At 39.0% G+C, this 13670-nt stretch overlaps 1 protein-coding gene across 1 annotated transcript in view; it reads right to left on the bottom strand.

Moving 5' to 3' along the window:
- hecw1b (HECT, C2 and WW domain containing E3 ubiquitin protein ligase 1b) overlaps nucleotides 1-12482 on the bottom strand; it is an 89917-nt gene extending 77435 nt beyond the window's left edge. The window contains exon 1 of the mRNA XM_017707409.2: nucleotides 12247-12482. Within this exon, the coding sequence (XP_017562898.1) occupies nucleotides 12247-12276 (30 nt within the window). The 5' untranslated portion in view covers nucleotides 12277-12482. The remainder of the gene's footprint in view (nucleotides 1-12246) is intronic.
- Nucleotides 12483-13670: the final 1188 nt, after the last annotated feature.

Below are 13670 nucleotides of genomic sequence, written 5' to 3' on the forward strand. Positions count from 1 at the left end.
ATCGGATAACAGTGCGCGTGGGAGAGAATCTAATTGTAGAGCACTTTGTTAGAGATGTGAGTAATATTGAATATTGTAACGTACTCAACCTTTGCACAGCATCCAGACAAAAAACAGATCTGTACATTATTTATTTAATTAGATCATCCAAGTGCAGGGCTTCTGTCTCTTAGGTTAGGGAATCTTGCAGTATCTCCAAATACCAGGTATCAGTTTAGCTTCCACTGTTTGCATGTTTTATAAGTTGCTTTGGAAAAGAGCTTCCGCTAAATTAATAGATGTAAACAGCTACAGAACTGTTCAACCTACTTCAGCTCGCAGCTAAAAAAAAGTCAGTAGAAAAGCTGGAGACCACTCTTGGTTTATTTTGTTTCTAGCCAAAACAGCCACTAAGCACAGATTATTCGTTTTTCAGGAGATATTAGTGATAAGATAATCCACTTGCATAACAAAAAGAGTAAAAAAAAGTGAAAACAGATTCCATAACTGAAGTTCAAAAAATAATACAAGATACAGAGAAAACTGGGCCCCAACAACCATGAAAGACCTGGCAGATCCCCAAAACTGACCACTTTAGATAAACAATTCTTAAAGCTTTCATCTTTGAGAGAGAGGAGAAAATCAAGCTCCACTCTTACAATCCATTTCTGTCCATTTTTCCACTAAGCGATGAGCCTGAAAGAATGTGTAGCTGTCAAGAAGCTCCTACTGAGAAAAGGAAACTGACAAAAAAATAAATAAAAAGACAAGAAGACAAGTTGCAAAATAAACAAAGAAGCCGCTGGTGCTCTCAGAACAGAGACCAGACCACTGAATGTTTTTGGGGTTATTTTCATCATGAGAAGCAAAAAATGTAACCAACTTATAAGACTAAACTTTGGAGGTGTGGAAAAACATTTCTCCAGATTTCTTTGAAAAGCTGAAAATGAGTCTCCTGAAAACAATGGAAGCAGTAACAAAGGAAACAGGTGGACCCACTAAACGCTGAGTAAACTCATATTATATTTAATTTGATTTCCAGTTTAATAAAAAATCCATCTCAACCTCAGAAAGCTTTGACTGGTTCCAGTGATGTCAGGAAACAGAGCAATTCCTCATTTGTAAAGTTGAAACCCCTGTTCTATTTACCAAAAAACGATTCAGACATTAAGCTGTGACATGCTGAAACCCACTGGCCACTCCAGTGGCCGGGTTTGTGTGGACAAGCCTAATGGAAGCTTTTCCTGCGCGCTTAGCGATCGTCTCAGCCTCTGCTAAATTAATTATGATCATTAAGCCCATGGGAGCAGGCTGAGTTAAGCCTGGCTGAGAAGCCACTCATGTCTTGCTGTGTCGCAGGAATCCGTAACGTGGACACACGTGCAGGAACAGAAGAGCTGGCCAGATGCCCGCTGGCCACCGGTTTCGCAGGTGCATGTTGCGTAGGGAGGAATCTCAGCTATGTGTTACATAACTGGGCATTGGACATCTCTCCCTGGAATTAAACAAGACTATAGTTGGCACAGTACTGATAAAACGTCTTAAACCATCTGAGAAACATATATTTAAAATATTCATCCAGGCTGTTTATTTGTGAGGAAAGTGCTAATATTCAAAAGAATACATAGAGATAAGACAAAGATAAAATGAACCTAATCTCTACCTGCATTGTCTATATTGTGCCATCAATAAATATGGACAAGAGCTGTGCTTAGCAAAGAAGAGAAAACTTGCTAACACAAAACTTTCTTACAATAGAAAACAATGGATGAAGCACCTGCACATGGGCTTTTATTGTAAATCAGTTTTGAGTGAAAGAATTCAAATGACTTTTCTAAGTACACGTGAATTTATGTCAGTGGTAACTGACCATGTGTTACATATGCAACAGATAAACATCAGGCTTATAAACAGGGCAGTATTTTTCACTATTAGTGACCCATTCAGTGCATTTATCCCATTTAAATCATGAAAATTTACCCCCAGAACAATTTGTGCACATGCATGTTGGTTATAGTTAAATGGATCAGAATGTGGAACTGGAGCTTTCATTGTGTTACTGTATTTTTATCACTGGAAAAAGAAGCTCCATGCTGCCCTTATTGTTGAATGCACTGCAACACTTTCTGAGCGAGTGTTTACTTGTTCAAATGGAATTATGTGACACAAATAAAGCTTTGCTCAACTTTTTTTCATGACATTTTGTAAGATAAGATATACTGAACTGTTTATTCCAGACCCTACAAAACATGATTCTCCAAATCTCCCAGAGTTCCTCTGCAGTGTTTAATTTGTTAAAGGTGCGGCTATGTTGGTAGTGGACAAGCATGGCCACACCCCTCCTATATCACAAGCAACTTTCATAAGTATCTACGTTTTCTGTGGAATCAACAAGTGTTTTTACTCTAAGTCACTCAGTATACCATTGTGTGCAAGAAGAAAAGCCAATTTCTTACCGCTGGTCACTAAAAGAGGTAAAAGTTAAAAAGTAGGCTATGTTGACAGTGTATGACCATGGCCATGCCCCTGCTATATAGCTAGTCAAGTACCACTGGAACTTCAGTAAAGATCTACGTTTTCTCTACAATTAATAAGCTTTTTTACTGTAACTCTTACTCTAAGTTAAAAAGTTGCTGCTATAAAGAACCCAAACTGCAGTGAATATACATCATCCTGAATCTTCTGAAATCATCTGCCTGATTTTGATGAAAACACAACAAGCCAGAAGATTCAGAAGACTTAAAGTTTGGACTTTGAAACCAGCATCAAACCCAGCCTGGAAGTCACTGTTTCTGTGGACACTCGACAGAAATGGAAAACCCAAGCTGAGGCAGGCTGTCAGTAACAAGTGAGCTAACACTGCTGTAGCTGCTAGAAAAAGTGCAAGCTTGACAATATTACAATAAGCTTGTCTCAGCTCAGTAAAGTACCCGAAATATACGAAGGTCAATTGGTTTTGCATTCAAAAGCTTCCTTCATAGCCTCCACTGTGCCATTTGCACTGCACTGTTCTTGTGGTCACGTCAGAATCATGCCGAAAATGTAAACACATGGCTATGTTAGCTTTCTTAAAACTAAATATCGCAGGCTGCTGTGGCTACTTCTGCATTCTCAGGTGAGCTTGAATTAGGTTCGGTAAGGGATGGTTTTGGATTATCCTCAATGAATGAGTGCAGAAACATAACGTGTGCAGGTGCTTCCAGGTGAACTGCATGACACAATTACCACCCTGCTCTACTGTTTGGCATATACAAAAATGCTGAGCGGTTCACTGACAAAGACTGCTCAACCGGCTCTTTCAACAGGAACAGTGACTAAAGTCACATCTGAATTTAGATTTATCGTAAAGTCAGTAAACAGGGCAGGAATTGTGGTTGAAAGAACACATTCAGTGACTGTAAAGCTTGTGCATTAGTGCGATATGTAAGGAAAAACAGAACAGCTGACAGAATATTAATGCAGGAAGTGACCAGACTGTACCAGCAAGAACAGTCTGTCCACAACTACAAAGCCAATTCCAAAAAAGTTGGGACAGTATGTGATGGTAATAAAATGGTAATTAAAACAGAAAGCAGTGATTAGTCATATATATATATATATATATATATATATATATATATATATATATATACACACACACACACACACATTGAAAATGGTACAACACCAGAATATTTGATGTTTTATCTTATGACCTACTGCTTTTTTCAAACATACATTCTTTCCAAATTTGACGTCGCAACACATTCCAAAAAAGTTGGGACAGATGCACATTTGCTACTGTGTTACATCACCTTTCCTTTTCAACAGCACTTACAAATCATTTGGGGACTGAAGACACCAACTGGCAGTTTTGAAAGTAGACATTTTTTGCTGTTCTTAAAATCTTCAGCTGTGCAACCAGGCCTTCATTGTCTTATTTTGAGCTTAATAAGACAATACTTTCAAAAGAAGACAGTTCTGCAAGAAGGCCAATCTAGCACCTCTCTGATCAACTCTCTGATTAAGGTGGAATGCGAAATTCAAATTGATGCCAACTTTGGCTTCATGAAATCTCTAAAGTCATTTGTCTTATACATGCGTCTCACACACATCAGGTACTGCTGGAATTTGCCATCAGACGGTGCCGGAATTTGGAGAATTTGGATGATACCACCCACTAGCCAGCCTTATGCATGTCCCCACCACACTATTTTAAAACAATGTCTAGAAACTGGAAACAACTGTATTTATTATATATTTCATCTCATACCCCATCTGCCCCACCGTAGAGATGGACAGCTCTAGAAACTAATCGGCAATAAATGTGCTTTGGCTGACATACCTCACGCCACCTAATCCTCTCTCTTTCCTCCTCCGCCCTTTGCCCACACTGGCGGTCTTTATTTCAGACAAAATGAGCAGCGTTCTGTTCTCGTCACCATCTCTTCATCCCCAGCATGAGAGTGTGACTCATGACTCCATGCATATTTAAAGTGTGTGTGTGGACAGACTGCTCAGAAAGGCTCGGCTCTTTTCTCTGACCTACAAAACACACAGTAGCCCACAGCCCAACACATACACAGCTATTTTTAGGTATTCAGATATTTGAGCTGCTATCAAACATCTTCACTGTTTCATAAACTGCTCAGTTGGTGGTCCTAGGTTCAGAAATCATAGGTCATTCTAAATTGCAGCACCGGTCAGTTTGCATTGTGCAAGCTGTTAGATTATGAAGCAAATGCCTTTTCAATTTCATGTGTTTTATCACATGACTCAGCAACCTTCTATACTTGATAAGCTATAGCACGGTTGAAGATGCAATGATATATCAGTTTTACTAGAGCAGACGCAATACTTTTTTTCTGATATCGATACTGAAAACTGGAGAATCAATTAATATCACTAACAATTATTACAAAAAATTAAAGTATCTCTTACAATGCAAAGGGAATGTAAATGAATTTAATTGCGCACTTAACACACAATAATACTATTTCTGCACAGGGATTGTCACGATTGGCCCCTCCCAGTCCTGTTCTTGTGTTTGTGTTTAGCCCATCTGCGTTTGTTTTGGTTTAGCCCCCTCATTTCGTGACTCCGCCCCTGATTGTCTCCACCTGTTTTCCACCTGTCCCTTGTTTTCCCTGTGTATTTAAGCCCTGTGTTTGCCCCTTGTGTTTGCTGGTCTTTGTTCGTGTTATCTGCTGCGTTGGTTGTTCTGGTTACTGTGTGTTGTTTGAACCTGTTTATTGTATGTCTGTCACGTCTGTCCCCCGTTCAGTCCGTGTTGGCTCTATGACCCTGGACTGTCTCGACCCTGATTTTGGATTTGCCCAAAATAAATCTCGCTTATCTCAGCACGTGCATCCGCCTCCTCGCTCTCCGTTACAGGGATGGAAAAATAAAATAAATAATATGGAAAAAAAATAACATCATGATACCACTAAAAGAGCTTTTTATTTACAGACAATTTGCATCGTAATGTTTCATGTTTCTAGACAAAAATAAACCAGCAGAGCTGCATTTAAAAAAAAATACTTATTTAACATTTTGCATACTTTACAACACGACATCCAGTTAAAAAGGACTAATTATTATTTCTTTGTAATGAACCATGAAGATGGTGAGTGTCCTTTAATACTGACGAGAAAGCATATTGTGGGGTTAATGTTATGCAATTTATCATAATAAAGATAAATATGATCATACTGCCAACCCTATATGTCCAATGCCTAATCAATTTGATATAAGTACTGGGTATTGGATCATTTTACTGATATGTCATATTTGGCAGTGTCAACCCTATTACATCACTGTGTGCATACATAGCACCTTACTGTATGATCACTTTTGTAAATTTAATAAGAAGAGTGAAAGGAGAGGTTCAGGGCAGTGAGCCAGTACTTCTTAATCTGTCATAACATCTTTTATCTCTACCTCTGCTGCCACCAACAAAAGAGACTAACCAAGCTCTTTTGGTGATTTCAGTTTCTACAGGAGACCTAGAAACAGAAATCAGCATCACAGGCTGCTGCTGGGATGTTTGGCTCTGTTATTCAGGTGCATGAAGTAGGGATGTATGATGATATCGGAATCATTTAGGTATCAGGTACTTAGATATTTGTATAAGAAAAAATACAGCTGTTTAGCTTTGACTGATATTTCATAATATTTTGATTTCTAACCAAATGGAGAACCGCTGCAACAGTACTACATCCCACCTTTTCAAATATAATTATATCATTTTTAAGAACTATTAGAAGCTCATATGGTAATTGTTAATGCTGCACTGATTTGAGAACATGATATTGTAGAAACTGGGATTAAATCCACCTGGATTAGTATTACAGAGAAATATAACATTTGTATTTGACTAAATATGCAGTAAAATTAATGAAATTTACAGAAATGTACATTATGGTCCAACCTTACATCATAGACTGTTTACAGCATGAAGTCTGAGAGAGTTTGTGATATCTTTTCTAAACAACAGGACGCCGTGAAAGCAATCTGGTGTTATAAATCCCTCTAACAGAGCACTGAACCTTCCAAACTGAGGCGCTGCTTGAAATTGAACTGGATGAAAATGGAGAGGAAAAGAGTGAGAGATAAAGAGAGAGAGAGAGAGAGAGAGAGAGAGAGAGAGAGAGAGAGAGAGAGACAGACAGATATATAAAAAGAAAAATGTGGCTCAGCTATAGGTGAGCATTCCACTCAAAATTCCTTTCATGAAAACACACTTTGATAAACAATATGAGTGTAATGACATGATTTATTCTCAGGTTTGATATGGTTTTTGAATCTGAGGTCAAGATCTGATACCATTTTTATAATTGTTTTATTTTTTATATAATGTGTCAAAAAGGGGGGGGGACAAAGAAGCAAATTACAAATTAATAAGCAAATTAATAAAGCTGCCTTTGTGCACCGTTTTTGGAGGGTTTTATTAATGCTGTTTATTGTTCAAAAAAAGATTGTTTAACATTCTATGTTCATTTAAATATTTTGTCACTGATTTTTATAACAATTGTACCATAACTGATCCTCTGCACAACACTGGACCTCCTCAGTGTTGGCCCCAGGACCAAAAGAGTGCTTCACTGCCTACTTGTGGTCCACAGAAAGTCTGCTACACACATCCTTTTTACAAAGTGTGCAGTTTAGATAATTGATAGGTGTGTATTGGTGGTAGTTTTTAACAGCTTCCCCCTTACTAATAACCAGTTCTTTCTTTTTTAACAATTCTGAATATGGACAATTAAGAATTGTCTCTGGCAACGAGCAGCGGAATAAGAGCCAACATCCGACCTCTTATAAATTACTTGAACCTGTCTGTTCTATTGATTTAATCAATCTGGCCACCCCTGCTGACATATCTGATGCTTCCATAAGCACCGTAACCCCTGGGTGGTCCAGGCTGCAGTGGGAACTTGAACATACAGCATCGTAACACCCAAAATAAGTCTTATTGATCTCTATACTGAGCGGACGCTCTTTTGGCAGGAAGCGCATTGGCCTGCCAGAGAAAAATGCCTCTGTTTCTTCCCCAAAGCCTCGTGCTCCCTCAGAGCCGATTTTAGAGCGGATCAATACGCAGCGCATCCAAAGGGCCTACACAGTCCCTTTCTTACAGGAAGGGTCATGGCACAATCAATGCTAATCCACAATAAGCCTGCTACACATCCACAGCATGTTAGACTTGAACCGCCCCCGTTTACTCCATTCTCCAAAGATCAGCAATAGAGATGAGTCCATTACTGTTTTTGATGATACATTGCGATGATAATCATATCATTTCAAATTGCTGATAACAGTGGCTGCGTTTACATGCAAAGATTTTTGCCCGTCCGATTGAATACATTCTGATCATAGATTAAAACTGAGGTGTTTGTATGAACTCTATTCAAGAATCTGATGGAAAATCTATATAATCTGATCCAAAACTTGTGTAGAGAAACACTTAGGCAATGTTTACACAGCAGGTAAAAGTGGCCCAAATCTGATTTTCTCACCAAATGCGAATTTTGTGTTTGCCTGTTCACACCATCTTTTAAATGTGATCTGTATGCGACATCAGTCTTAACAGATCAGCTCCTAAACCGATCCGCATGCGCAAAAGAACAATATACTTCACGAGGCGGCTCGTCCAGAGGTAAAGAGTCATAACAGCTAGTGAACACTAGTCGCTCCAGGTTTCGTCTTCGCCAGCATCACAGGAACAATAATAAAGTTCCAGTGGTTGACAGCTGGGCTCACCACCCGCAATGTGTCCGAGTTTGCTGTAAAAATTGCGTGTTATTTGGCCACTTCTTTAGTTCGTATCCTCAGATTCTTTAAACTGTTCTCTGATGCTGCCGCCTCGGGCTCCTCCGGCCGCGCTCGTTCGTAACCTCTTTGAACACGGAGCGGCTGCGATGAGTCTCTAATCGCATAAGTCTTCTCAATTTTTTGGTGCAGATAATCAGCCTAACTGTTTATGAGTCTCAGCAGCACCAAGTGATGAAAATCTTGAGTTGTACTGACATAAAAGTCGCATGAATTCTGATCTGACTGTTCAGACTGAGTTGCATTGCTGCAGATCAGATACGGATCGGATTTCAGTACCACATACGAAAGCATATCAAATCGGAATTGAAAATGTCAGATTCAATGCAGTTTTTGCTGTTCACACTGCCACACATATATGAGTAAGAAGATCGGATTTGGGCCACTTTTACCTGCTGCGTAAACGTAGCCTTAGTGTAGACGTTACCATGACAATGAGCATCACGTCCAGTCAGAGTGAGATGAGCAGCAGTGAGCAGTGCTTGTGTTCTTAATCACTCTAAAATGAAGTCCGGCTCAGAAAAATCTACTTCACATGTACTTATTAAAGAAGGCCGAGAGGGAGACGTCACATAAGCTGGACCTCCGTCCCACCACTGTCTTTTAAGCTCAAAGCATAAATTTCGTCTCCTCTACAGACCAGTTTCTGCTCACGCCATGATGAACGTTGTTTTCTATGACGTGACGCACACGCGCAGAAAGTCCTTAAACTTTACAACTGGGAATATAATTGGATACAGACATTTGCAGGAGTATTTACTCACAGATCACAGCATGTTAAATAATCTTTGCAACTTATTCTACAACCCTACCTCATGTTCAGAAATGAGTGCTGTGTCTGTGCTGCACTGTCCTGTCTACTGTGTCTAATGTCTGTTTTCTTTATCGTATTTATTGTATTGTTTCTAGTCTAATTTCTTTTTTGCACACTTACGTCACTGCACTTTGTATTGTTTTGTTTATTTTGTTTTATGTTGCACCCTGTTGTTCCTTGGAGGAACGTAATTTCACTCCAGTGTGTACTTGTGCATAGATGAATATTTACAGGATTACCCACTTTGTTCAATCTGACAGAAACTGTATTCCAAATGGCCTCAATCGGACTAGACTGATTGAGGTGTTTACAAGGACGTATTCTGCTCCAATTGAGCTACTAGGTTATTAGGCTGCATATAAAAAGTATTCAGTGTTAGTCCACTCAGTGTTAACATACATAAAATAATAATATATAGATAAATATCATCAATGTCATGTTGAAAATGTGTCAATTTTTATTGTTTACATTATTGTTTGAAAACACCAGCTGGCCTTTATATAGTATGAACATTTCATGTTGAATGGACCAATAGAAATGTTTAAAAATCGCTTGGGAAAAAAAATCCCATCACACTGACGTACAGTGGAGTTACATTGAAACATCGACTTTTTACAGTAATTTTTTTGCACTCATTTCATTAGTTTTCTTTTTATAGTTTGATAGTGACTATAGTAGATAAGTCCTATAAAACTGACCAATTAAACAAATGAACATACTGAAAAAATGCACTAAATTGACTTGATTCAAATGTCATCACATGTGCAAGATACGTTACATTACATCATTGCATAATTCAATTGTTGAGATGTAAACAAAGTGGTCTGATGTGAAATGGTTTATTATAGAGAAACTTACAGACTCTTTACAGTAGTGGTGATAGGAACCAGATGTCTCGAACACAAATATAGCCTTTTTATTTACTATCCAAAACAAGTGAACCTACACGTGTCCTCTGAGTTTATATATGTAATGTTAATAACAGTAAAATAGTGGTATATTCGCAAAAATGGGTTTTATTTGGGGACTACTTTAGCCCTCTCCGCCATTGATAAGTTTTAAAAACCATGTTTTAGGCCATAATCTCATCATAAAAGTAAAAATGTCTTAGACACATGGAAGCATATTTAGAGGCATTAAACTCTGCAAACGTCTGGTTCCTATCACCACTGTGAACAGATCTGACTCAGCAGGTTTCTCTACAACAAAGCATTTCACATCACACCCCTCTGAATAACCTTGTTTACATCTGAAGGACTGAATTATGAAGAGATTTTGAAAAATCAGCTTTAATAAATGTGACATCAATGATAAGCCTAGCACTAGTGGCAGGGAGTTGCCACTGTTTAGTGGTAGAATAAAAGTCTCACAACTTCTGTGTAGCATAAAAGAGTGAAAATGAGGAGATGACCACAGCAACAGCTCAGGACGGACCAGAATGAGGATGGCATTACAGCTCACGGGCCTCAGACGCTAAAAAGGTGATGCACTCAGCTGACGTGATTTAATGTGTGCATCATCTCCACCTCCAACAAACCATATGATCTCAACACTATTATTACCTAAAGGTAAACTGGATGACATCATTGTGTTGATGTAATACATTTTATTCATGTGGAAATTATGTACACATTCAAATGAATTCAATTCAGTACATGACCTTGTGTATGGCTACTCATTTTATCAATACTGATTCCATAAAGCATGACATCATGGGTAAACCCCGGTTGACTGTTTTGTTTAGTGATAAATGTCTTATAAGTGTGTTATTATCCTTTTGTGTGTAATACTGACTTTACAGCCTGCATTAACCTAACAGGATATAAAACAATGATACTAATGACCACATAGTTGGATGTTGGGTCAAATTACAGCTCACAGTAATCTTAACTCTTACTCAAAAAAGGTTCCATATAGTACCAGAAAAAGGTAGCAAAAGGGATGCTACATGGAAAGCACTCACACTAAAAAGATGGTTCTAAACCACAAGTTCTAAATAGGATCTTTTGCAACCTTAAATGCTTTTCTGCATGGTTTTTCAAATTGGTGGCGAAAGTGTTGCATATGGTTCTATATCGCACCAGAAAGGGTTCTGCTACTGATAGGATGTCAGGCTTGTAACAACAGCAGAACCCTTTTTGGTGCTATCTAGAACCACTTTCAAAAAGGTTCAACACAATACCATATACAACACAATCTACATCAATCTAAAGAGCCATTTCACCATGCAAAGAACTCATGGTTCTAGATAGAACCATTCCCTTCACAAAAGATCCCTTGAAGAACCATAAGTTCTATATAGAACAAGACATTCTCCATCAATTTAAAGAACCATTTTACCAAGCGAAGATTCATTTAAGCATCCAGATGGTTCTATATAGAAGTCAGAGTTCTAAATGAAACCACTGCCCTTCCTAAAGAACCCCTGAGGAACCATGCGTCCTATATAGAACCATATATAACACATTCTCCATCAATCTGAAGAACCATTTTACCACGCAAAGAACCATTTAAGCATGCAAGTGGTTCTATAAATAAAATAAAACCATTGCCCTTAAAGAACTAAAGAACCCTTGAGGAACCATCTCTTTTTAAGTGTGTACTTTAACCCTTTAAAACTGCAGTGGCCTGTATGTGGGCCACACTCTCTAAATAAGTCTTAAGTTTATTTACTGAGTAATAAGCCTGCAGTTTAAGGGTTTAAAGAACCATTTACAACAGGTTCCCCATCATAGCCTTGCACTGAAATGGTTCTTTGATTAGTCATGTATATATGATGTGTATAGCAGCTGCCTTTACTAAGAACCTTTTCATCCATCATGCACTGCTGGGAACACACGTTGCTTATGAAGTAAAATCATAATACAGAATACAATCCAGTAGGTTCTACATAGTGACACCAAGCCCCCCCACCAAGCACACAACCACACGCGCATCCCCCATCCCACACACAGACACGCGCGCGCGCATACACAAAAGGACAATCATCGAGGCCTCTCTCCCTGCTGAGATGCTCGCTCACACACACGCACGCACACACACACACACACACACACACATGCCAGACGACCACCGAATCGAATCTGCTGCATTCGAGCAAAACGTGAGCGAGCAAGCCGACCCAACACGCGCACGCGCACGCTTACCTGGGTCAGTATCACCTGGCGGTGAATCATGCTCCAAACGCAAATCCGCTCAAGCGCGCGCTCCCATGTTCCGTCACGGCACTCACACACACCCCGAACACACACTCCTCCTCCTAAGCATCACCACACACACATCCACTCCTCCTGCTCAGCATCGCCCTGTCCGCTCGGCCGCTGATGGAGGGATGCTGCATCCTCCTCTCCCTTTATTTTCCCAGGCTACCACCAGCAGGCTGCAGCCAATGGCGTGCCGCCGAGGCTTCACCGCCTCAAACCCCTCCCAGCACCTCCACTGCGTCATCACGCACGCACACGCACGGCCGCCGGAGCCTCCAATTTCATTGCAAATTTTTAAAATGCTCTATTTCGCAAAAATAAACATATATATATATATATATATATATATATATATATATATATATATATATATATATATATATATATATATATATATATATATATATATATAGTCACGCACGACCAAATCTATCATTTCAGTTAGATTTTTGAATTTTAAATAACGGTTTAGCTCAAAAGAACAAAAGCCTGTTGAACTAGAACTGATAACTTTCTCAGCGAGCCGGAGGAACCCTTCAAGAAGCAGACCTTCAAGTCAGTACAAAACAGCCTGACGTCCATCTCGAAATGATCTTTTAAAAAGCAAAACTGGAGCATTTGTTAACATATCTTAAAATAATTAAAAATAAGATCCTCAAATATTTGACGTTTTTGATTTATTTTTTATGTCCCTGTCATTTATTCTCGATATGACGAAAATTGTGACGATGGTTGTTGTGATTTTTTATTATTTATTCAAACGTCGTACTTTTCCATTTTTTCATTTTAATTTTCTTTGCCTGTTAATTAATCATTTACTAATTGTAGTACTGCACATAGTAATTGTTCTGAATGATTGAATTTATTTTAAAACTTTAATACAATAATTAAAAATAAATAATTAAAAAATAAAAACCCCGACCGCAGAAGCTTGTTGGTGATTGGTCGGTTGACTGGGTGGCGCTAACGGTTAAACAGCATTGTCTGCTTATCGTCGATTGCGGAGAAGCCAAAAACGACTGAGTGCAGCGTAGATGAAGATATTTTACACCAGGGTTCTTATTTCGCGCACTTCCTTTGTTATTTTCAGCTCTGAAAATCAGTAAAGCTGTTCGAACAAAATCTCCCGGTACGAGTGGAAGAAGAGGCTGCTCGCTGGCGACATCTATCGGTTAGTGTTCAGGCTCTGTTGGCCAACGCAGCACTCAATGAGGTTCTTCCCTCATTTCCTTCCTCCATCCATATCTACATCTCAGAGATGAGCAAAGAAGCCAAACCCCAGAAGGTGCTGTTATTTCTCTGAAATAATGACTTAGGTGTCAGTTAAAGTGTCATTCCAAGAACACAAAACGGACCACATTCACAAA

Source organism: Pygocentrus nattereri, chromosome 19 (assembly GCF_015220715.1).
Source record: "Pygocentrus nattereri isolate fPygNat1 chromosome 19, fPygNat1.pri, whole genome shotgun sequence".
Classification (NCBI taxonomy): domain Eukaryota; kingdom Metazoa; phylum Chordata; class Actinopteri; order Characiformes; family Serrasalmidae; genus Pygocentrus; species Pygocentrus nattereri.